The sequence below is a fragment of the Dromiciops gliroides genome, chromosome 2 (assembly GCF_019393635.1).
Source record: "Dromiciops gliroides isolate mDroGli1 chromosome 2, mDroGli1.pri, whole genome shotgun sequence".
Classification (NCBI taxonomy): domain Eukaryota; kingdom Metazoa; phylum Chordata; class Mammalia; order Microbiotheria; family Microbiotheriidae; genus Dromiciops; species Dromiciops gliroides.
In genome coordinates this window covers 469851756-469876952 of record NC_057862.1, presented here as the reverse complement: position 1 = coordinate 469876952, position 25197 = coordinate 469851756, and the positions used below count along the sequence as shown (strand labels likewise).

Here is a 25197-nt window from a genome sequence, read left to right as displayed (position 1 = left end):
AGGGTGGTATTAAAGAACAGAATAAGGGAGAAATTAATCCTAAAAGCAAAACAAACTCTGAGAACATACAAAAATATTTATAACTGTTGAGGTGGCAAAGTACAGAAAGCTGAGGAAGTGCCCATAAGTTGGAGAACAGATGAACAAGTTATGGTATACATAAATGTAATGGAATATTATTGCACTGAACTCTTATCAGCATGATGACCAGCCAGGATCCTAAAGGACTAATGATGAAACATGCTACCCACACCCCGAGATGGAAAGAACGCAAAATGCAACAAAAAATTTTGGGGCACAGCCAATGTAAAAATTTGTTTTGATTGACTATACATATCTGTTATGAATTTTATTTTTCTTGTGTTCTCAATTTGGGAAGGGGGGGTCAGGGTGGGAGGATGAGAAGATGGATCTTAGCTGATGAAAACAAATTTTTATACTCATTCACTCAGAAAAAGAATAGTCTGTACCTCTCTCTGCTTTCTCAACACTGAATATCAATCCTTAGTCCTCCTGCCAACTGGCTTTCAAATATACCACTTTACTGAAATTATTCTCTGCAATGCCACCTAAAATGCTTTACTATGTGCCATGAACTGAGCTACGGGCTCATCCCTGTTGTGGTTTTTTTGTTCGTTTGTTTGTTTGTTTTTTGCCGGGCAATGGGGGTTAAGTGGCTTGCCCAGGGTCACGCAGCTAGTGTCTGAGGCCGGATTTGAACTCAGGTCCTCCTGAATCCAGGGCTGGTGCTTTTATCCACTGCCCCACCTAGCTGCCCCCCTGTTGTGTTTTAAGGGAGGGGAAGGCAGAAGTGGGGGAGAGGTGCAGGCAGAGAAAACATGCAGAAAGTTACATATACAAAATATACAGATTGTAAATAGAACGGAAAATGATCTATCACCAGTGGGGTGGGTAGGCGGATTAGAAAAGTCCTCCTATAGAAATTGGAATTTCAGCAGAATCTTGAAGGAAGCCAGGGGATTGAGCAGGAAGATCAAGATCATTCCAGGTACTGGGGACAGCCAGTAAAAAGGCATGTGATAAGAGTGTCATGAAGGAGAACAGCAAAGCCAGTGTTGTGGATGTTAGAGTACATGAAGGGAGAAGCTAGGCTGAAAAGGTAGGAAGGGGACAGATACTAAAAGAAAAAGGAAGTTAGTGAAGTTTATTAAGGGGTGGGGATGTAGGAATGGTTCAGACACAGTATGTGGAAAGAAATTGCTTTGTTTCTTCCCAGCAGCATGTGGCAATAAAAGAATTGGTTGCCTCTAACTGGGCAACCAATCTTGAATGAGCAGGTCCTATTTGGCTCCATCCCTGCCCTCTGTAGTCTGGATGCCCCTGGCATTTTGGATACTAGGGCTAGGAATAGGCCACATCCTCTTCTACAGTCACAGGTTTCTTTTGCCTCTTGGCCCAATGTGGGTATTGGTTTTGGCCTATCTTTGGCTCCTTATTGCACAATCCTCAATCTGAAATTAATTCTGTGACCTGCTGTGGCCCTGACAGTCTCGAATTGGTCTCAGGCCTCCTTCAAGTCTCTCTAGTTCCTGTGTCTGACTGCTAAACTGGGAGGAACCCTAGAGGACAACCTCTAGTTGGCCTTGTTTTCTGCATCCCTGTGCAGTGACTTACTGAGTGTTGATCCTGTTCCCCTGCCTCTCATCTACACGGTTAACAAGAGGTCATATTGGCTGCTGGCTACTGCTTCTCCTTCCCCTGGAAGCCTGCAGGTTTTGCCTGTCTTCTTTGCAGTTCTGGAGTGTAGTCTTCTTGAATGCCGTTCCATCTGGTGGTGCCTTTTCAGTTCTTTGTTGGGTGTTCAAGGGAGAGCTGGACTTCTCTAGGCCCTTTTATGTCACTATATTAATCCAAAGTTCTATACATAATTTTAAAAGGTGCATTGGACATTCCCTATCTTGCTCTTTTAAAAACAAAAAACAAACTGTTTTGTGCTTGTGTTCAGCTTTAATTAATTTTCCCCCCTTGTGGATTAGAGGGCTCCCATCAGAAAAAGAATCCCCATTCTTGCATTAAATGGTTAACAACAATACTTTGAAAGATAGTTATCAAGAACAAGAACAAGTGGATGTTGGATAATATGCTCACTGCAAAAAGAAAGTCTGGGGAAAATTCTATTTAAAAGCAACAGAGCAAAGAAAAATATAATAAAGGAGAAATGCACAATGATATACCATAACTAAGAAACCACAGAACTGGGGAGTAAAAAACTCTACAAATCCTCAGCAATAAAAAAAGGGAATATAAGAATCACACTTAAAATACAGACTGGACAAGTTAAAAGTAATCACTAGTTGGGTAGAGATAATGACACACAATAGCTAAAAATAGTAACATAATAAAATTAGTGTTGTTACAGATGAAATTTGGTAAATAATTCATAAAAGGAACAAGTCATGTCCTTGACAATAAACTAAAAATCTGCATACTGATCACTAAGTTATAACCTTTTTTTTTTTTTTTTGGCGGGGCAATGGGGGTTAAGTGACTTGCCTGGGTCACACAGCTAGTAAGTGTCAAGTGTCTGAGGTCAGATTTGAACTCAGGTACTCCTGAATCCAGGGCCAGTGCTTTATCCACTGCGCCACCTAGCTGCCCCAAATTATAACCTTTTAAAGAGAGCCAAGAGTGTTATGTTCTAGAATAGTTCCAAACTTAAAGTCTACTGACCCATGGGGTACTGGGGTGTTATTACAAGGAGTCCTAAAATTCATACAAAAGCTAAGCATGTCATTTTGATATTTACTCAACTCTAACAAAATACACATTGTTTTATGTCAATGGTTTTCTATCTTCAATGCTTCATTTGCAGTGGACCGTGGATTTTTTGTTTTTAATTTTTATAATGCAACATGGACTTTCATTTTGCTGAGATTCCTCTCCTAGTGGAGGGGTGGTGGTAGGCCAGGTTTTCAGTTTTTAACTTTAAAAGGAGTTATACATTTAAACAATAGTAAGGAATTATGACACAATGGAAGGATCAGATGATCAAGTTCTCATAGGAGCACAGATTTAGAATTGGACACATATTTTTCTCAAATCAATGTTATAATCATAGTACATATAGTATAATAAAAAATTTAGAGCCGGAAGGGATCCAGGAGGTTGTTTATTCCAACTCCTTGTTTTACAGATGGTGAAACTGAAGTCAAGAAAGTTAAGTAACTTGCCCTAGGTTCCATAAGCATATGACAATGCCAAGACTGGAACCCAGGCTTCCTTACTCCAAAGATAGCACTACTTTAACTACTACTTTGTCTGTGTTGGGAAAGGTGGGGAGAGGGAGGAGAGAGGTGGTGAGTCTGGAACTGTTTGATATTAAAAAGAGAGCTGAATACTAAAAACTACTGGGAACCATGCATTGTCTAGGATAATAATTCTAAACTAATGATTACTGGAGTTGAACATTGAAGTGGAGAAAGGGAGAGGGGATTGGAATGTCTTGAAACAGATTTTTAAAAGAGGGAATTATAAAATCAGCCTAAAAAGTAAAGGAGAGGCAGCTAGACAGCGTAGTAGATAAAGCACTAGTCCTGGATTCAGGAGGACCTGAGTTCAAATCCAGCCTCAGACACTTGACACTAGCTGTGTGACCCTGGGCAAGTCACTTAACCCTCATTGCCCCGCCAAAAAAACCCCCAAAGACCAAACAAACAAAGTAAAGGATTCAGATCATAAAGGACTTTAAATGTCAGAAAGGAGTCTGTACATTATTCTAAAGGCAATGGGAAACCACTGAAGCTTCCTGAACTGAGAAATTCACATTTGTGCTTTAGGAATATTAATTTAGTAGCTGTATAGAGATTGGACTGGAGAGGTTACGATATAGAGGGACTAAAGAGGAGGCTTTTTCAATAATCCAGACAAGAGGTAAAGAGGGCTTGGAATAGTGTGGTTGTGGTGTGAGTAGAAAGAAGGGGGTGGGTAGGAGGGATGGTAACAGGTAAAATTAACAAATGATTAGATACAGAGGGTAAGAGTAGAGTTAAGGATAATTAGGTTGCAAGAATGGGTGACTAGAAGAATGTTGATACCCTCAAGGGAAATAGGGAAATTAGAAGAAGGAGTGGGTTTAGGGGCAAAGATAAAGAGTTTTTCTGGACATGTTTAGTTTGAGACACCTAACATCCCAGGGGAGAAGTCTAATAGACAGTTAGAAAGACAGAAATGAAGTTCAAGAGAGAAATAGGGGTTGGATTTGTACGTTTGTAAATCACTTTCATTGAGAAAATTGACTCCATGAAAGCTGATGAAATGAGGGAAAGGTTTGAGAAAGAAGAGAACAGGACAGAGCCATGGAGTATATGCACAACAATGGGGAAACGACATAGATGACAATCCTACAAAGGAAACTGAACAAGGAATAGTCAGATAAATTAGAGAACCAAGGAAAAAAAGCAGTATTGTGAAAGGGAAAGAGAATATTCAGGAAGAGGTGACTAACAATGTCAAATGTGTCATATAGGTCAAGAAAGATGAGAACAAAACTGAGAAATGATCACCTGGTTTAGTAATAAAGAGATCACTATCACAGATGACCATGAAGAGTTGTTTCCAAGGAAGACAGAATGCAAGACCTTGAAAAATAAGTGGGAAATGACACCATGGACAACAGGATTTTGGTAGTGAAAGAGTGCTATGTTTGAAAGGATGATGGGAGGATCGAGTGAAGTTTTTTGTTCAAGGATAAGAGAAACTGGGCAGGTTTGAAGGCATTAGGGAATGAGTCAGTGAACTAGATCTATATAGGAATAGCCTTTCCTATCCTTATACCAGATTTATATTTATGACTATGGATTTATGCCTTCTTTCTCATACTGACAGTCCCTGAATTATTTAGGGCTTATATCAGCCAGTCAATAAGTATTTATTAAGACCCACTACATGCTAGCCACTCTCCTAAGTACTGGGGATACAAAGAAAGGGGTAAATGATAGTCCCTAAACCCAAGGAGCTAACAATCTAAATTTATAGGAACTTATATAGAGGTAGCATGATCTAACATTGAGACAATAAGTTGCTATAGGAGTCAGAAATCAATAAAATATTTATTAAGCATCTACTTTATTCCAGGTACCATGTTAAGGTACTGAACATAATAAGGCAAAGAGCTTACATTCTAGTGGGAGAAAAGACTAGACACCATGAAGGAAAAGAAAAAAAGATAATGATGAGCTTTCAAATCTGGCTGACTAAAAAAAAATGTTGGTGTCACTAAAGGAAACAGAAAAGTTGGGAAAGAGTAAAGATAATGGGACTTGCTGTGATGTGATAGTAGTATCTCCAGGTGGAACTATCTTAAGAGGCAGCCAGATGCATAGAATTTGGATATGGGTGAGAAGGACAAAGACAAAAGAATATAAACGATTTAGAAATAACAAGCACAGTATACTGGAGGCTAGAGAGCCTACTGTTATATTTTCAGTGTGAACATTTATAACTCAGAAATCAGCAAATGCTACAAATCAGGAATTATTTGCCAGCACATCACTGCATAAGACAACACCCTCCCTTCCCACTCATACACATAACACTGAAGCCACGAAACAGGCTTTAGTTCAAGAAAGAACACAGAAAAGAGGGCCTTAGAGGACTTTGAGTTAATCAAAATATTTTACTCAGCTTTGGGGCATGAAGAGCAATATAAAGTACTAAGGAGGAGAAAAAAGAGGCTAAAAATGTTAAGTGAGAAGAAAACTGTGAGGCGGGAACAAAATAAGCTAGATATAAGTCAAACAAGCAACTGTTATTAAGTGCTTACTACATGTTAGGAACTGAAGAAACAAACACAAAGAGTAAAACAATCCCTACTCACAAATAAATTTTTAAGGAGATGGTCAAGAATGGAGAAACATTAAAGAAGCCACTGGATTTGGCAAGAGGGTAGACAGCAAGTCATTAAAAAAAATGTACTTTCATAAGAATGGCTAGGACAGAATCCAGATTCTGGATGCAGGTGACTGAAAAAAAATGGGAGCTGTGTTCAACAAATATGGCAGCAAAAGGAGAGAAATGGGTAGGTAGGTAAGTAGAAAGGGGGAAAGGGTCAAGCAATAAAATTGCATTAAAATGCATATGTGTGTGGGCACAGTGGATAAAGCACCAGCCTTGGATTCAGGAGAAGCTGAGTTCAAATCCGGCCTCAAACATTTGACACTTACTAGCTGTATGTCCCTGGGCAAGTCACTTAACCCTCATTGCCCTGTTCCCCCCAAGTGTGTGCATTATTTATATGTGTAGATATAAATATAGATGTATGTTTATTCTATAATTGGGATTTTTCACACATTCTAACTGCTTTTCTCTTTCCAATTAATCTATATGAATGAGGTTTTACTGTATTACTACATAACAAATATTTCTTTGCAATACCATTTCTTTGCACCACACTGGTTGATAACAGAAAATTACTTTATCTAAGGATAACAGATAACAACTGTTCTCTCTTTTAGACACAGGACTGTATAAAATACACATATACACACACAAATCTGAGTTTGCAGTTAGCTTCCTTAAAGTGCAATGCCAAACCTAAGCCGATCACTTGTCTGTGCCAGGGTATGAGAGTTATTTGCTTCCATTTGGAGCTTCAAGGAATGAAAGAGCAATTGAAATAATATCTAACATCTTGACAATTTTAGAAAGTTTTCCTGCTCCACTAAAAAGCAGAAATTGGTCTTGACTCCAAGAATTGTAAAGTGGGCTGAAAAACTAACACAAAATGTGGCTGATATATTGAAAACCTGGGTTTACAAATTATACAAATTATCAGTTTTAAAGAGATTTTCTCAAAGGGGAAAAACCAAGAATGCCTAAAATTGATTAGTAAAATATAGGCATCTTTTCAGTGGTCTGTGATATGGGTTAAATGGAGATGAAAGTTCTTAAGTGTGAACTTTCTTTTGCATGTTATATAATACAAAAGGATTACCTCTGGAGTTTAAATTGGTTGTTTAATTTTCAAAGTGACCTTAATATATACATTGTGATTTGGTCAGAACCACAAGCAAGTCTTAAGCTTATTATTAACAAGGTTTTGGGGCTAAAAACTAAACAACAGCCAAACAAGAAATAAAGTTAATGTCTGAGGAAAAGGAAGAAGAGGATGATTCACATCTGTGGAGAGCTTGCTTGTTTTCTTTATAGTATGTAAGTGTATTTTTTATTCATCCTGTGATAAATAAAATGTTAGATTTCATTTAATCCTGAAAAAGACTACAGAGAGGGACCATGTTTTCTTTCATAAACTAACACCTTCCCAAAAAAGTTGAAAATATGGGGGAAGTACACTTCTAAAGTCATATAAATATGTTTCTAATGATCAATTTATTTGTAGTTTCCTGTAAAAGATTCCCTTGTCATTTTATATAGAGAAGATACTTTAATTCTATTCTTTGAAAATCATTACAAACTATCACATTGAATGCTGTCCAATAATTCACCAAAATTGATGGCATCTACATATAAAGTAGTGCTTTTCTCTATTAGATCTATCACTAATATCCACAGTGAAAAAATATTAGCACCACTTACCAAATTTGTAGCTTGATCTTTTTTCCTTGTAATTCAACTGTTTTGATCTTAAAGTCAATTCCTACAACAGAGAAAACAAGGAAACTTTTAATAGTGACTTCATAAATAATTACAATTAAATTTTTATATATACATATATTTTTTTAAGTTTCTGGCCACTGAATCATAGCTCTGAGGAGATACATCCAATTTTTAATAAGTAAAACCAAAGATAAAATTAGAAGGGAGTTTCTCTTAGATAAGTAGTTCATGACAGAGGATAGCTGTCTACTTTTCTTTTTTTTAAGTCTGGACTTAAAATGGACATTTCCATATACACAGAACAGAAAAAGTATAACTATAGGTATCTATTATATACAGTTTGCTTTCTTAATGTTCAACCTGTAACTTTCAAAGCTTTTTTGCTTGTCTGTGTTCCTTTGTATGTTTTTCTCTCTGCATTTTAAAGAAAGATGTCTCAATAACTTTTTTCTTTTTGGCACCCTATCCATATCTTTGTTTTCCTACTTCCCCACTGGCAGAAAAAAAATTAACAAATACGTATAGTCAAGAAAAGTAAATCACCACACTGGTTGAGTATGAAAATGCATATCTTTTTGGTATCTTAAGTGCATGACCTCCCCCCATCAAGGTATATCTTTTGAAATTAGAATTTGGTTCCTGCATTGCTCAAAGTTCTCAAGTCTTCCAAAGTGTTTTTTTTTTAATGTTATTTTATCAATTGTTTTCCTTGTTCTGCTCATTTTACTCTGCATCAGCCCACCCTGGTTTTTTTTTCAAGTTTATCTGAAGCTTCATTTCTTACTGGGCAATAGTATTTCATTAACAATCATAAATCATAATTAGCCATTCCCCAATACAAGGGGATCCCACCTGAGTTTCCAGTTCTTTTCTACATCAACAAAAGTTTCCATTAATAATTGTATACGTATGGATTCTCTTTCCTTTTTCATCTCCTTGACATTTAATGGTACAGCTAGGTAAGTACAATTTAGTGACCTTTGGGGAACAGTTACAAATTGCTTTCAAGAACAGCTAGACCAACTCAGTTAACACCATCAGTGCACTGGTGTACCTGTTTTCTCATGGCCCCTCCAACATTTGTCATTATCCTTTTTTGTTATCTTTGCCAATCTGTTGTGTGTGAGATGGAACCTCAGAGTTGCTTTATTTTTCTTTTGTCTAGTTATTACTAATTTGGAACACTGCTTCTCATCTGCTTAAATTTTTCCCTTTGAAAACTGCTTCTTCATATCCTTTGACCATTTATCTACTGAAGACAGTAGTCTGCTTTTTTTTCCAGAGAAGGCTAAAAACACTGCTAGAAAAACAAATGTTGGAAAGATGGAGAGCAGGAGGTGATAATTAAAAGCAATAGATACTGTGTAAAGATTTGTTATGGTCTGGAAAACTTATTTCCTACACCTCACTCCCCAGCCTCACTTTTCTCTAACAGAGATTGTCTACTACTTAGCCCTGCTCTCTCCTACTTAGTATCCTCTTCCTTTCTACCCTGTCCCCTCCCTGGCTGCTCTAATTATAGGGTTGCCATGACTTCCAAAGAGGGACCCCAAAGTTCCCTGAACTTCTCTGAAGTATGGACCTTAAAGTTCCAGTGTGAATGTGGTAGAACCACATGCCAAGTCCTGGGAGCACCTTCTTGACAGACCACTCCCTTTATATGTGTGTTATCCCCCTCATTATAATGTAAGCTCCTAGAGGGCTTTTGTATTTGTATCCCCACCACTTAACATAGTGTTTGGCATATAGTAAAGGGCTTAAAAAAATAATTGCATTCACTCACTGCCAAAAGACTACTCTGTCTGAGGCTGCCAGATACCATCTCTAGTTGTATTTCCTCCTCACTCTCCCAGAACCCTTACAAGGGTGTCAATCCTTGTATTTTTAGTGTAAGAGTCTTACTGTATTGCACTAGTACTCTTTTCTTTGTGTGTCTCCAATTAAGGGAATGGGACTTCCTATTGGTTTCAGCATTGACTGGTATGTCTGATTTTCTGGGAAGTTCTTTTAGTTTCAGCAACAGACCCTGATGTAGAGGCTAATTTTTTTTTTCACAATAAAAAGAAAAAAAACCCACTCCCTCAAAAAAAAAAAAGTCCACTACAAACATTTTGCTAGAGTTAAAAAAAAAGTTCACAAACTCATGGAACTTGGGAACTAGAAGGGCCTTTAGAGGTCTCTGTTCATAAGATTATAAATTCTAAGGTGAAAGGAGGATACACAGATATCATCTACATTCAATATCTTTGTTTTAAAGATAAAGAAATGGAAACCCAGAAGTTAGATGATTTGCCCCCAAGGTTACATGAGAATGTAATAGCAGAGCCAAGACATTATTACCTCAGGTTTTGTAGCTCTAAGTCAGAGTTAACAGGCTCCTAAGGACTAGGATGAGATCGACTTGCATGAGTTCACCTAACAACTTAGTGGATGAATTGGTACAAGTATCCCAACAGCCTGGCTCTCATTTGGTAATATACACATTTCCTCTCTAGCTAATAAAAAATATTTTAACAACTACAATAGTTATAAGCAATTAAGTTGAACACTATTATTTTATTAATTTATTATTTTACCCAATGATTACATGATCAAATATACAGATAACATAAAACTGCTAAACCACTACAAAGTATAATAATAGAGGGAGTCCTTTTATATAGCTTACAAAGTATCTAAAATCAAAAGAAAGCACCATATATGCAATGGAAACACTTGAAGTGTTCCCAATAAATACAAGAGTAAAACAAGGACGCTCTCTTCTCCTCACTATTTAATAGTTCTAGAAATGTTAGTAATAGTGATAAGACAAAAGAAATAAAGTTGCAAAGACAGTCAAAGGGACAAGCCATCCCAATTAGTTTATGACATGATGCTTTTAATTAGAAAATCTAGAGAACTAGCAAAGAAAATTAATGGATTCATCAACATTGAAGGCTATAAAATAAACCGCAAAACCCAACAATAATCCAATATAACAATAAAATCCAAGGCAATAATGGAAAAGGTAATACTATTCGAAATAAGTACAAAACTCATAAAACTCAATCTACAAAAACACATTCAATAATTGCGTAGATTCAATTATAAAGTGTTACTTTAAGAAATAAAGAACTTAAATAACTATCCAGGGTAATTCACGGCTAGGTCATGTCAATATAATAATACTATGAAGGCGCTTGCATATTTAGTGCTAAACCAAATTATCAAAGGGATAGAGAGTTAGATAAAATAATAACAAAATTCATTTGGAGGAACAATGGGACTATCAAGGGAAATGATGGACAAAGATAGGCATGAAGGGGGGACTAGCACTCTAGACTTCAAATTGTTTTATAAAGTAACAATCATTAAAAACTATTTTGTATAGGTTAAAAATATAAAAGTTTATCAGTGGAACAGAACAGCCAAAGAAGAATAAGAAATAATGAAACTGAAGTACCCTAGTGTTTGATAAATCCCAAAACATAAACTATATAGGTTAGAACTCCTCACCTGATAAGACTTGCTGATAAAACTTTAAAACAGTCTGGCAGAAATGAGGCTTAGACCAACATCTTATATTCTTGCACATTACCATATTCCACAGTAAATTCAAAATGTACATGTCACCTGAACATTACAGATCATAATCTTAAAAAATCAGAATTCTTAACCAAACAAGGGATAGCACAGTAAAGCAATTAATTACAAAAGATAAAATATATAATCTGGATATCTTTGTATCTAAGCTATACCGACAACTAAGTACCTAAGACAAAAAACATTCCCTAGTAAGAAAAGTAGTCAGGGGGGGCAGCTAGATGGCGCAGTGGATAGAGCACTGGCCCTGGAGTCAGGAGTACCTGAGTTCAAATCCGGCCTCAGACACTTAACACTTACTAGCTGTGTGACCCTGGGCAAGTCACTTAACCCCAATTGCCTCACTTAAAAAAAAAAAAGTAGTCAGGGGCAGCTAGGTGGCACAGTGGATAAAGCACCGACCCTGCATCCAGGAGGACCTGAGTTCAAATCTGACCTCAGACACTTGGCACTTACTAGCTGTGTGACCCTGGGCAAGTCACTTGACCCCCATTGCTCGGAAGGTAGGAAGGAAAAGAAAAGAAAAAAGTGGTCAAAGGATATGAATAGGCATTTTTCAAAAAAAACTTCAAACTATAGACCATATGAAAGAATATTCCAAATCACTAACAATAAAGAAATGGAAATCAACATAAACCTGAATTTTCACCTCAGAAAATTGGCAAAGGTCACAACAGAGGGAAAAACAAATGTTGGAGTGCTGTGCAAAGATAGGAACACTAATGCATTATTAGTGGACCTATAAAGTAGTACCACAAACCTGGAAAGCAATTTGGAATTATACAAATAAAGTAGATAAAATGTCCTTATCCTTTGGCTTACAGATTCCTAGCTATGTACTTCTAGAAGGGTATTGACAAAACAACCCCAAATACATAAATCATTTATAGAAGCATTTGTTTGTGGTAGCAAACTAGAAACAAAGTAGAGGCCCATCATTTAGGAAATTGCTAAACAAACTGTGGTAAGGCTTACATGAACTGATGCAAAGTGAAGTAACCAGAGCCAGGAAAAAAATATACACAATTATAACAAAGCAAATGAAAAAAAAAACCACCATAAAACCAAAACTGAGTATTGTGAAATTTAAAAAACAAAACAAAATAAGTTTGGCCCCAAGAAAGAGATATATATCTCCCCAAATTCCTTTGCTGAGGGAGGGTGGGGTGGAGGAAAGGCATGGTACCACAGTTGTAAGATATAATGTAAGTTTTCAATTTTTAAAAAACCTTCATGTTTTCCTTTCTCCATTTTTTGTCATAAGGGAAGTTCTCAGGAAAGGACATGGATATGGGAGAAATCCAAGTGATGCAAAAACAAAAGATATCAATAATAATCTATTTTTAAAAACTGATGTGTTAGAAGTTCATATCGCTGAGGAAACAGAAATGTCCTTTTCCATCCCTTTCTTGTCCTCTGGTGTAATATAGATTTATGACATTTTGATGATTTTTGTTTCCCTCTTTTTCTTTTACCAGAAATAATGAGATTATATTAGTCCCACTGTCTTATGCCCCAGTCAGACTTCATCTGGATAAACATATTAAAACCAGGTAAAAATCTCATCATCATATTCAGTCCTTCCTTTTAATCACTTTGTGTTTCACCGATTCCTCTCATCCAACAATAAACAACTACCTAAAAACATTTCATTCAGTAATCTTGACTGAAATGCAGGAAATCTTTTCTTCCAACAATGCAAGGGCTCCATCTACTGGCTGAAATAAATGTAGGCAAACCTTTACAAATCAAACAGGACAGGAAAGAGGGAGGGGACAACCTCCCCCTGAAATCTTACTAAAGTTTTTGTGGTGTGAAGTGATGCTCCTGGATTCCTAAAGTCTATGCCAGCAGACCACAAGTGCCAGAAGGTACCACCAGGTTCAAGAGGCTTTTCCTATGGCCAGGTAAATACAATGTCATTTGAGACTCATCAACAGAGGTTTGTCCAACTTCTGGGTGCTGGACTTCTAATAGTAGGAGCAATTCATGGGAATCATATAAGGCATAGGTTCTTGACCTGTGGGATCTGCAGAATCCTTGGATTGTGAACAGGTTTCACGAAATCTATGAACTCTGGGGGAAAATTATTATCATTTCAACAGAATTGATTTCCTTTCTAATCCTAAATATCATTCCAAAAGGAAGTCCATAGACTTCACAAAACTGCCAAAGGGGTACATGACACACAAAAAGGTTTAGAACCCTTATCTAAAGTGTAGCGGCAACTAGATGGAGCAGTGTATAAAGCACTGGACTCAGAGTGAAGAAAATCTCAGTTCAAATCAAGCCTCAGACACTAACTGTATAAACCTCTTGACCTGCCTCAGTTTCCCCATATGTTAAATGGGGGATAATAGTGGCATTTACCTCCCAGGGTTTTTGTGAAGATCAAATGAGATCATATTATAGTCGTATTGGTCAAATGAAATCATATTGGCAAACCATAGAGCACTATATATATATATATATATATATGCAAGCTATTATTTTTAGTGGGGTTATGATCTCATCAGTGGAAAGGCTAGGCATATCAATGAAATCAAACACTTCTTAAAAGTAAAGGGAAAGTATTTTTCAATAGTTTCCCTGAACATACATAAATCAGCCTACAAAATTAATTTCAGGAGGCAACCAAACTATTTGGTTGAAACAGAATTTAGTTTCATGGTTACCAAGAAGTGGCATAAAAGTACATCAACATGTGACTGGAGGAGGAGGTGGGATACTCAGGTAAAGAGTGAGAAATAATAGAAAGATAGCAATGCAACACTTGGGTTTTTTTTAAAAGGAGAGCCTCCAGAGCCTTGGGGGCATAGACTAGGAATTATACAGGATCAGAAGGCATGACCTCCACTGATGGAGGAAAATATTCATACCACTGGCTATGGACTGAGAAGCAAGCCTGTTATACCACACAAAGGAATGGGGTGAACGAGGAGAATCTGGTTAAAATAAACACACTACTAGAACTCATATCCCTAAGCTCAAAGTGTCAAGAGCTTTTCTCTAGCTAATCAAAAGTGGGTTGGAAGTGGGGTGGAGTAGTTGTTCTGAACCCAGAAAGCCAAGGAGAAGGGTATTCTGTTCCTTATTTGGCTCCAATTACCTTTTAATATGGTTGGTTCAAACTGCATAGGTGAGTTTTGAGGGCAGCTAGTTTGATAATTTGACTAAAGAGTATCAGGGGGAAAGGAATAGGTTTTTATTTATATAGCACCTACCATGTAGTAGGCACTGTGCTCAGTGTTTTAAAAGTATTAACTCGGGGCAGCTAGGTGGCGCAGTAGATAGAACACCGGCCCTGGAGTTCAAATCCGACCTCAGACACTTAACACTTACTAGCTGTGTGACCCTGGGCAAGTCACTTAACCCCAACTGCCTCACTTTAAAAAAAAAGTATTAACTCATTTAATCCTCAAAACAACCCTTGGAAGTGGATACTGTTAGTATCAACATTTCAAAGTTAAGGAAACTGAGGCAAAAAGAGATGTCCAAGGTCATCCAGTGTCCGAAGTTAAATGTGAACTCGGGTCTTCCTCACCCCAAGATTTAGCATTTTATTCACCGTATCGCCTAGCTGACCCAAAAGGTAGACCACTACTAAAGCTCTGGAAACATTTTCACAAATTTGTTAAAATAAGTGACCAGTTAGATTCTCAAGGGAAATAGAGAATAAAGTAGAAATGAAGAGGAAGCAGCAATTCCAGGCCTCAAATTCTATTGTAAAACAGTAATCATCTAATTGATTGATTGATGGATTGGGTGAAAATGAAAACTGATTGATGATGATGATGAAATGTATGGTTCTTTCTTTGCTGGGCTATTGTGAATTCTTTGTCAGGTATAAGGTACTATATAAATGTTATCTATTACTGTTGTTGCAATAATCAACCTCATGGGTTTATTGTAAAGAAATATCTCTTTAAAGTACTACATAAATGTAGTTTACTATTAAAAAAATGGTGAGCAGGATGCTATCAGAAAAACCTGCAAAGACCTACATGAGCTGATGCAAAGTGAAATGTACTGTATGCAAAATAACAGCAATATTGTAAGATGATCTGCTTTGAATGACTTGGTTATTTTCAGCAACGCAATGATTCAAGACACCTGTGAAGGACTTAGGAAAAATGCAATCCATCTACAGAGAAAGAACTGATTGAAGCATAATTTTTTTGTTAGTTCCTTTATCTGAAGTTTTGCTTTTGTCTGTTTTCTTTCACAACCTGGCTAATGTGGAAATGTTTTGACTAATACTGAATTACTTGAGTTCTTGGGGTGGGGGGGGGGGAGAAAATTTGGAACACCAAGTTTTTTTAAATTGTCAAAATTTGTTTTTATAAGTAATTTGAAAAAATAAAAATTCTTTAAAAAAATAAAACCAGTAATCATCAAAACTATTTGATAGAGAATAGGAAAATTGATCAACAGGATACACTACAAAACAAGAATCAGAACCAAATGAACTCAATAATGCAGTTTAATGACCCAAGAACATCCAGGCCTTTGTCTTTTTAAAAAATATCATCAGCAGAAAATATATACTCAATAAATACTTGCTGAATGACATAAATTATTTGGGGGAGAACTCTATCTGAAAGGAAATACTGGGGGAAGCTGCAAAATATTTTGGCATAAATAATACTTAAGTAAGCATTTTATACCATATGCCACATCAAATTCAAAATGCCCATGTGACCTAAATGTAAATAGTCACAGACCATTAAAATATTATAAGAGGAATGAATATCCCAAAGGCATCTCAAAACTCCAGTGTCCTTTAAATTTGTATTTTCCTGCACATAGCAAACTGCCTAAAATATAGTAGGTGCTCAATGCTTGTTGACTGATTTATTATCTAAATTTCCCTATTTCTGTTATGAACACCACCATCCTTTCCAGTAACATAGGTTTGCAAACTTGGTGGAATCCTCAGTCTTCCTCACTCTACATATACAATCAGTTGCTAATTTGACATTTCTACCTCCACATCTCTCACATTTCTTTTTTCTTTACTCACACAGCCATCATTTCTCACCTAACCTACATTATTGCAAAAGTCCAACTGATTTCTCTGCCTCAAGTATCTATCCTTTTGAAGCTGCCAAAGTGATTTTACACAAGTGTACATCTAAATATGCCCTTTCCCTTCTCATTTGACCATTTATCAACTGGGGAATGGCTCTTACTTTTACAAATTTGACTTAGTTCCCTACATATTTGAGAAATGAGGCCTTTATCAGAGAAACCTGCAGTAAATGTGTTTGTTTGGTTTTTTAAAAAATGTTACTTATTTGATCTAAGACAATTCCATTGTTTATGGTAACTTTTAGGAAAATGTAGATTCCTTGATTTTTTCTTTTAATTAGGTCTATTTTTGCTTTTGCTGTGTTTGAGATCATGACTGCTACCTCTGCTTCCCCCTGCCCCACAGGGCAATGGGGGTTAAGTAACTTGTCCAGGGTCACACAGCTAGTAAGTGTCAAGTGTCTGAGGTCGAATTTGAACTCAGGGTACTCCTGAATCCTGGGCAAGTGCTTTATCCACTGTGCCATCTAGCTGCCCCCCCCTGCCCATTTTTTTTTAAAGGTGAGCTGATGTATAACAGATTCTGCTATAGCCCTTTATTTTCCATGTGTGTCTTTATGTTTCAAGTGTGTCTCTTATAAACAACATATTGCTGGATTCTGGATTCAAATTCATTTTGTTATTTGTTTGCATTTTATGGATGAGCACATACCATTCACATTCACAATTATAATTAACTGTGAATTTCTCTCCACCTTTTTTCCTTCTGTTTATCTTCCTTTCTTTTTGTTCTGTTCTTCCTCAAAAGCCTGCTTTGCTTCTGATTCCCTTAATTCACCTCCCTTTTATCACTCTCCCACCCCCAGTCTCTCATCCCTCTTCCCCTATTTCTCTATTGGATAAGATAGATTTCTATACCCAACTGAGTGTGCATGTGTGTCTTCTTCCCTCTTTGAATCAATTCTGGTGAGAGTGGAGTTCAAGGATTGAATTCCACCCTTCATTTTCCTCTCCCTTATAAAAGTTCTTTGTGTGCTTTTTATGTGAGAAAATTTTCCCTATCCCCTCTCCCTTCCTCCTTCTCCCAATGTATTCCTTTCTCAGCCCATAATATTTTTTTTAAGATCATACCAACATAATCGACTCTGAGTCTTCATATGAAGACTCCCAACTGCCTTAATAATGATAAAGTTCTTAAGAATTACATGTTGGGGGCAGCTAGATGGCGCAGTGGTTAAAGCACTGGCCCTGGATTCAGGAGTACCTGAGTTCAAATCCGGCTTCAGACACTTGACACTTACTAGCTGTGTGACCATGGGCAAGTCACTTAACCCCCATTGCCTAAAAAAAAAAAAAAAAAAAAAAAAAAAAAAAAAAGAATTACATGTCAAAGCACCAGCCCTGGAGTCAGGAGGACCTGGGTTCAAATCTCATATTCTAAACCCTCTGCTCCTTTCATGTAGAAGTTGCTAAATATTGCATGAAATGCACTATGGATCCATATTTGATTGGTTCTTTCTAGCTACCTGTAATATTTTCTCCTTGGCCGGGGAGCTCTGAAATTTGGCTAAAATATTCCTGGGAGTTTGGAATCTCAGGAGGTGATGTGAAGATTCTTTCCAATTCTACTTTACCCTCTAGTTCTACATATCAGGACAGTTTTCCCTGATAATTTCTTGAAAAACAATGTCTAATTTCCAACTCCCTCTACCCCAATCTGCAGTGACAGAGTAATACAATTTGTAAATGTACTAACCTCTAAAACTAGAAAACATATCCTACTTGACAAATTAGGCCAAATGTACATCTTAAAGCTGAAATGTAAACACCTGTCCTTTTCTAGTCATTCAGGAATGGGATAACTTCAACAGAAGTGAATGTAGCATTAAGAACTTTAAAATTTGAAGAGCTTGATTATGACCTTAGACCTACTAATACAATCAATCCTCAACATTCATACTTCAATTTTTTCAACTTCAAGCATTTCCATGATTATTAGTAACTGCATTTTCACTTTCACATTGCAACTGTGCACATTCACAAGCTGTGTGCAGTAGAGAAAAAAAAATGAGAGGTGTGATGAGTCAAGTCTATAGAGCAGCTGGTATCCTACTAGATGCTTCATTGGTCTTGTTCACCCTATCGTTGTAAACAACTGTCTGTGCATTTGCTGCATATTTTCATTCTTTGCCTTTAAAACTTGAATTCTAAATTATAATTATGCCCCCAGATTACAGTTCAAGTCCTTTGTGCTCTAAGATGATGCTAAGACATAGCATCTTCCAAAATCAGTGAATAAAGTGTCAGCAACTTCTTCCTTGGTTTTTAGAGGGTGGCCTAGGTAGAGAGATCTATAGCAGTAAAGTACACAGTGCAATGCCCTCACACCATCATCTGACACGGTATGACAGGCTAAAAAAAATTTTAGTTTTAGGAATTTTATTTGCTGTAACAGTACTTATGGCACTATGGATTTCATGTGTTATGAAAATGAAAACTGAAATGTTTTGAGATGTTAGCATAATATTAGTGAAGAGATCTTTTTCATGACACTAATTTTATTTTGTGTACTGCATTTTATGGGTTATTTCATGGTTACTGTGTTAGGAAAAGTACCTATTATCAGAAGCAATGTTTTGTTATAAAAAAACTGTATGCAGGGGCAGCTAGGTGGTGCAGTGGATAAAACACTGGCCCTGGATTCAGGAGGACCAGAGTTCAAATCCAGCCTCAGACACTTGACACTTACTAGCTGTGTGACCCATGGCAAGTCACTTAACCCTCATGCCCACCCCCCAGAGAACAATGAAAAAATTGTATACAGAAAAGTGTATTTTTGCTATCTTTAGAAAAAGATTACAGGTGTTGGTAGTTTGGGAACCTAACCCCTAGTTTCCATAGGTTTATACCAACATTTGTGTTTTTGACCATCATGCCATTTTCTAGGAATGATATCGCTGTGAAAGCTGAGGACTGATTGTACTTACTAAGTCACTCTGAATAAGGCAGGGCTACCTCAGATGTAATTGAGTTGGACTATATTGTCTCCAAAGACCCTTCTACCATGATTCTGGTATCCCTTTACCTTTTCAATTATATATATATTAGTCCCTTCCGTGAATATTCTATATGCTAAAATGTACAACTGTTTCAAGGCACTGAGTTCTCAATAAGTCTTTGCTCAGACAATGCCATAACAACATCAAAGAGACTCATAATGAAAAATGTTATCCACATCCAGAGAGAGAACTGATGAACTCTTGAATGAAGACTGAAGCTTTTTTCCCATTTTATTTTTCTTGCTTCCCTCCCCATCCTCCCCCAAACTGGCTAATGTGGAAATGTCCTGCATAACTACACATGTATGATAGGTACTGTATTTCTTGCCTTTTCAATGGTGGAGGAGGGGGAGGATTTGGAATTGAAAATAAATTTTCATAATTTTTATATGTCTTTTAATTCTATTTTATCCTATAAACTCAAACTGATGTAGGTGGCAGTCTAGAACTTGTATTCATGTTGCTTAGTGGTTAAAAGATCAACTAAATTCAGGTTATACTGTTATCATAGCTATATTATTATACACTTTAAAGAAGTAAATAAAAAGAAAACTGCCACTTTCTCCTTCATACCACAGAAATTAGAAATTAGTTGTTTATTCATTACTTCCTATTACTGAAAGATCAGCTCCTGGAATTAAGAATCAAGAGATTTGACAAAGTTCAGATGAACAACTATTTTTCATTTGAGAAAGGCAGCATATATTTCATTTTCTCAGAAAATTTCACCACAGAAGATTGAAGTATTAAATTGACAGTAATAGTCTAGGCGAACAATTACACACAGAGAAAACCAATTTGAGAAGCGTGGTTATAATGCAAGTAACTATAAAAAATGACTACCTAACTTTGAAACATCTTTTAATAACTTCATATATTCCCATCTAAGCTTGGGGAACTCACTTTTTAATTCTAATCTTGGAAGAGCGAAGCTAGAACTGGTTTCAGACTTCAGTTAAAATTCTGATTACAAGGGACTTCCTAGCTCCAAATCTATGACTCTTCAGCCTGCTAGATAACCCTACTGCATAAACTTTGCAAAGCTATACTAAATGATATTGAACACATTCATTCTTTTCCTAATCACATACAAGCTCTCAAGCTATGTATTTATACAGTCTGCCTGTAATTGAGCAAGATTACTGCTTAGATAAATTGTGCTTTAGTATCTTTATATTCAAGTGATCAATATGGTCATGGGAAATCTCTTCTACCATCAGTTAAACACTGGAGTTGATTGTATTTCCTAATAGAAAAAACCTCAGGCACTGAAAGCAAATATCTTTGGCATTTGGTTTCTTCCCAGAATAAGCACTAAACAAGAACTGAGAAAACATTTAAGTACCAGAGATGTGGACCACAGCTTCAAGTGCTGGTCCGCTTGTGAACTGTCAGTTGTCAAGTAGAAAGAAAAAAGTGAGACCAGCTAATGAGGATGAATGTTTAACCACCACCACCACCACCACCACCACCACCACCACCACCACCACCACCACCACCAATCTAATGACTTTTGTGTTGCTTCTCTTGTTTTACTGTTCCTTCTCCTAAATAATAATGTACTCTATTTTTAGTGCAACTATTTTTAACATTTATAATCTCACAAACAGTTTGATTACAACATGGATCTTGGGAGTCAAGTCAACAAACCTATATTAGGTACCTACTATGTGCCAGACACTGTTAAGTGATGGAGATATAAAGAAAGCAAAAGCAATTCCTACTCACAAGCAGCTCAGCTTAATAGCAGAGACAGCAAACATACAAACAACTATATACAGACAAGATTATTTCAGGACAAATTAGAGATAATCTCAGAGGAAAGTCACTAAAATTAAAGGGACACAAAAAATGTTTTTTGTAGTAGCCGAATCTTGAAAGAAATCAAGAAAGTCAAGAGGGAGAGATGAGGAGTGAGAGTTCCAAGCATGGGGAACAGCCAGTGAAAATGTGTGGAGCAGGAAACAGTAAGATCAGTGTCATTGGATTGCTGAATACATGGAAGACAGTATAAGAAGACTGGAAAGTTAGGAAGGGGCCAGGTTATGAAGGGCTATATTGTGTTTAGTCAGTGCAAAGAAATTCCATCCCACCTTTTTATTCTTGCAACAAGCTTGTTTACAGGTACTTCAGTTATGAGTCACTCCTGAGGTATCTGGTTACTACCTATCCCACAAAGGGAGGAAAAAAAATCGTGTCCCCCCCCCCATAATCTGATCAGAAGCTATGAATGTATACTAAATTAAGACAATACACATTAGAACACAAATAAGATCTCATTACTCTCCCCAAAGGGGAGAAAACATTCTTTTTTTTTGCTTTTTCAGAAATTCATATCAAATTGTTCCTACACTGGTCTGAAGATAATTTAGTTTCTTTGATTTAAACACAGCATATACTACCTCTCCTTGCCACGACAGCTTTGAAATGAGACAACACAAGTGAAGTATAAAGAATGCCAGACTGTAGTCAAGGGCAGTAGTCATCAAAACCAGGTGGTATTGGTTTAAAAAAAAAAAAAAAAAGAATGTGGATAAAGTACTGGCCCTGGATTCAGAACCTGAGTTCAAATTCAGTCTCAGACACTTGACACTTGCTATCTGTGTGACCCTGGGCAAGTCACTTAACCCGCATTGCCCTAAAACGAAACAAAACAAAAACAAAAACAAAAAAACCCCAACAACAGAGAGTAATGCAATAGACTAGATAAGGGAGACTCAGAAACAATAGAACTCAATAACTCAGTGTTGGATAAGGTAGAAAACAAATTACATAAGGAACAACTCCCTATTTGATAAAAACTGCCAAGAAAACTAAAAAGCAGTCTGGCAGAAATTGGACTTAGCCCAACAATTTACATTATACTTCACATACATTCCAAATGGAAATGTGACCTTAATATTAAAGCTCATACTATGAAAAAGAGTCAGAATTGAATCAGATCACATATTTCTCACAGTTATGTATAGGAAATGTATTATTAACCAAATAAAAGATTTTTGTTTAGTCATTTTTCAGTCTCTTTGTAACCCTTTTGGGGTTTTCTTGACAAAGGTACCATAGTGGTTTGCCATTTCCTTCTCCGGTTCATTTTACATATGAGGAAACTTAGGCAAACAGAGTTCACTGATTTGCCCAGGCTCACAAAGCTAATGTCTAAGGCTGAATTTGAACTCAGGTCCTCCTGACTTCAGGCCCAACACTCTATCCACTGTGCCACCTAGCTGCCCAAATAAGAGACAGAGGAAATTAAAAAATAAAATAGATAACTGATTCTTTGAAAATGAAGTTTCTGTAGACAATGCATCTAGATTAAGGGAAGTGGCTGAATGGGAAAGATAATCTTTGTATCAAATTTGTATTCTCTGCACATAGCACACTGCCTAAGATACAGGAGGTGCTCAATAAATGCTTGTTGATCGACTTAATATTTAAATTTCCCTATTTCTGTTTGTTAGCTAAGACACACACACACACACACACACACACACAGAGTCAAAAGATGTAAACAAACTTCTCAACATTCACAACTACTTGAAAAAAATGTTCCAAATCACTAATAAGAGAAACGCAAAACAAAACAACCCTGAAGTTTCACCTCACACCCTGCAAACTGGCAAAAATGTCGAGTCAATGTTGAAGGGACTGTGGAAAAACAAGCACACTAATACACTGTTGATGGAGGTATGAAATCATACCATTTTGGAAAGCAATCTGGAATTATGAAAATAAAATGACTAAAATATCCATGCCCTTTGACCCAGGGACTCCATTACTGAGCTTATATCCCAAGGAAGTCATCAATAAGAAAACAGTTTCCATATACTCTAAAATATTCATAGCAGTATTTTTTTTGTGATGGCTAAGAACTGGAAACAAAGTGGATGTCCATCAGGTGGATAATGGATAAACAAATTGTAGTACGTACACGTAATGGAATATTACTATGTTGTAAAGAAATGATGTATGTGATGGATACAGAGAAGCATGGAAAAACCTATATACAATGATGCAGTGAAGTAAGCAGTCAAGAAAATACATATGCTAACTACAACAATGGAAATGGAAAAAACGACACCGAAAAATCAAAAGTAATTGTAATAAAATTATAAAGATCAAGTGAGACTCAAATGAAGAGATATGAGAAGATACATGTCCCCAGTCTACCCCTTAGTGGAGGTAGGAGGTTATAAATCACATGTTTTTAGACTTTTTCAATTTATCAGCTGTGACTTGTTCTTCCCCCTCCAAAAACACTATTTGTCACATGGGATGACTCTGGAACAGGGAATAGAGGGGAAAGAATACATGGGATACTATGGTAATATAAGCAATAAAAAAATATCAATAAAAAAAATTTTTTTTAAGTGCAGATCTGACCTCATGTGTATCTCTACACATACACATACCACACACAACCCCCCCCCTTCAATGGCTCCCTATCACATCTATGACAAATAAAAAACCTTCTGTGGGACATTCAAATTCTATGATAACTTGTCCTCCCCTCATTTTCCCTGTCTTCTTACACCTCACACCTCCCTGCCCCTCCAATCGCTTTGTGATCCAGTGAGATTGGACTCCTTGATGTTGAGTCAGCCACTCTAACTCCCAACTGGGCATTTTCAGTAGCCACTGCCAATGCTGGAATGCTCTCTTGTCTCATCTCTATCTCCTGGCTTTCCTTGGCTTCTTTCAAGTCTCAGCTAAAAATCCTACCCTCTACAGAAAGCCTCTCCCAATCCCCCTTAAATATAGCGCCTTCCTTCTCTTGACTATTTCCAATTTTCCCTGTATATATATTATGTGTAAATACTTGTTTGCCTATTTGGTGTCTCCCCCATTAGACTGAGTTCCTTGAGAGTAGGCTCTGTCTTTTGCCTTTCTTAGTATCCCTAGCACTTAGCACAGTCCCTGGTATATAGTAAGTGCTTATTAAAAATTTATTGACTGACTCAAATCATTCTTTCAATGAGCTCAGTAATTTATTTTTATTAAGAATTTACTAATCAATGAATGAAGGTTTATATGGGGGAGGAACAGAACACCACAAAAAACAAAAACCTAACTACAAAAAGGATATAGGGACACTTGGGCTTTCTCCAAGCTTTATGGAAAATCTTTGGTGTCTACATTCATCTGATTTTTGTGTAAAAAATCATCTCCATATAGTGGCTAGTCAACTTATTTAGACAAATGGTGATTATCAGTGTAACATCTTAATAATTAATTCTAGTTCCAAAAGGACAGATTTCCCCTATCAAATGGGAAGTAGCCACTAAATATCTATTAATGTGTATGATTGGTTTCTATTAAAGAATCCATTTGATTAACTGGTTCACAGAAGGTAAGGTGTATGTAGGGAAAATAAAAACTCACAAGAATGTAGAATATAAAAAGCAAAATTTTCCTTCATGTCAATATTAGGATTCTTACCTGCAATTTTTATTATGCATGGAGGACAACCTATTTTCCCCAGGAAAAACCACTTCCCCTTCTCTGGGCCTCAATTTTCTCACCTGTAAAATAAGTGGGGTGAACTTATTTCCCAACTTGATGTCCCAGGGGTTTATCTCATTAAATGAGCTGAGTATAGGGGCAGCTAGATGGCGCAGTGGTTAAAGCACCGGCCCTGGATTCAGGAGTACCTGAGTTCAAATCCGGCCTCAGACACTTAACACTTACTAGCTTTGTGACCTTGGGCAAGTCACTTAACCCCCATTGCCCCGCGCAAAAAAAAAAAAAAAAAAAGAGCTGAGTATAATAAACAAACCTCTTCAGACTAAGTGTCTTATACATGTATATATTACTTTTTAAAAAACACGTGTGTGGGGGGGCAGCTAGGTGGCGCAGTGGATAAAACAGCAGCCCTGGATTCAGGAGGACCCGAGTTCAAATCTGAGCTCAGATACTTGACACTTACTAGCTGTGTGACCCTGGGCAAGTCACT

General features: G+C 36.8%; 1 protein-coding gene across 1 annotated transcript in view; it reads right to left on the bottom strand.

Moving 5' to 3' along the window:
• RAB10 (RAB10, member RAS oncogene family) overlaps positions 1–25197 on the bottom strand; it is a 91588-nt gene that overhangs the window by 26465 nt on the left and 39926 nt on the right. The window contains exon 2 of the mRNA XM_043984035.1: positions 7555–7615. Coding sequence (XP_043839970.1) covers positions 7555–7615 — 61 coding nt within the window. The remainder of the gene's footprint in view (positions 1–7554; positions 7616–25197) is intronic.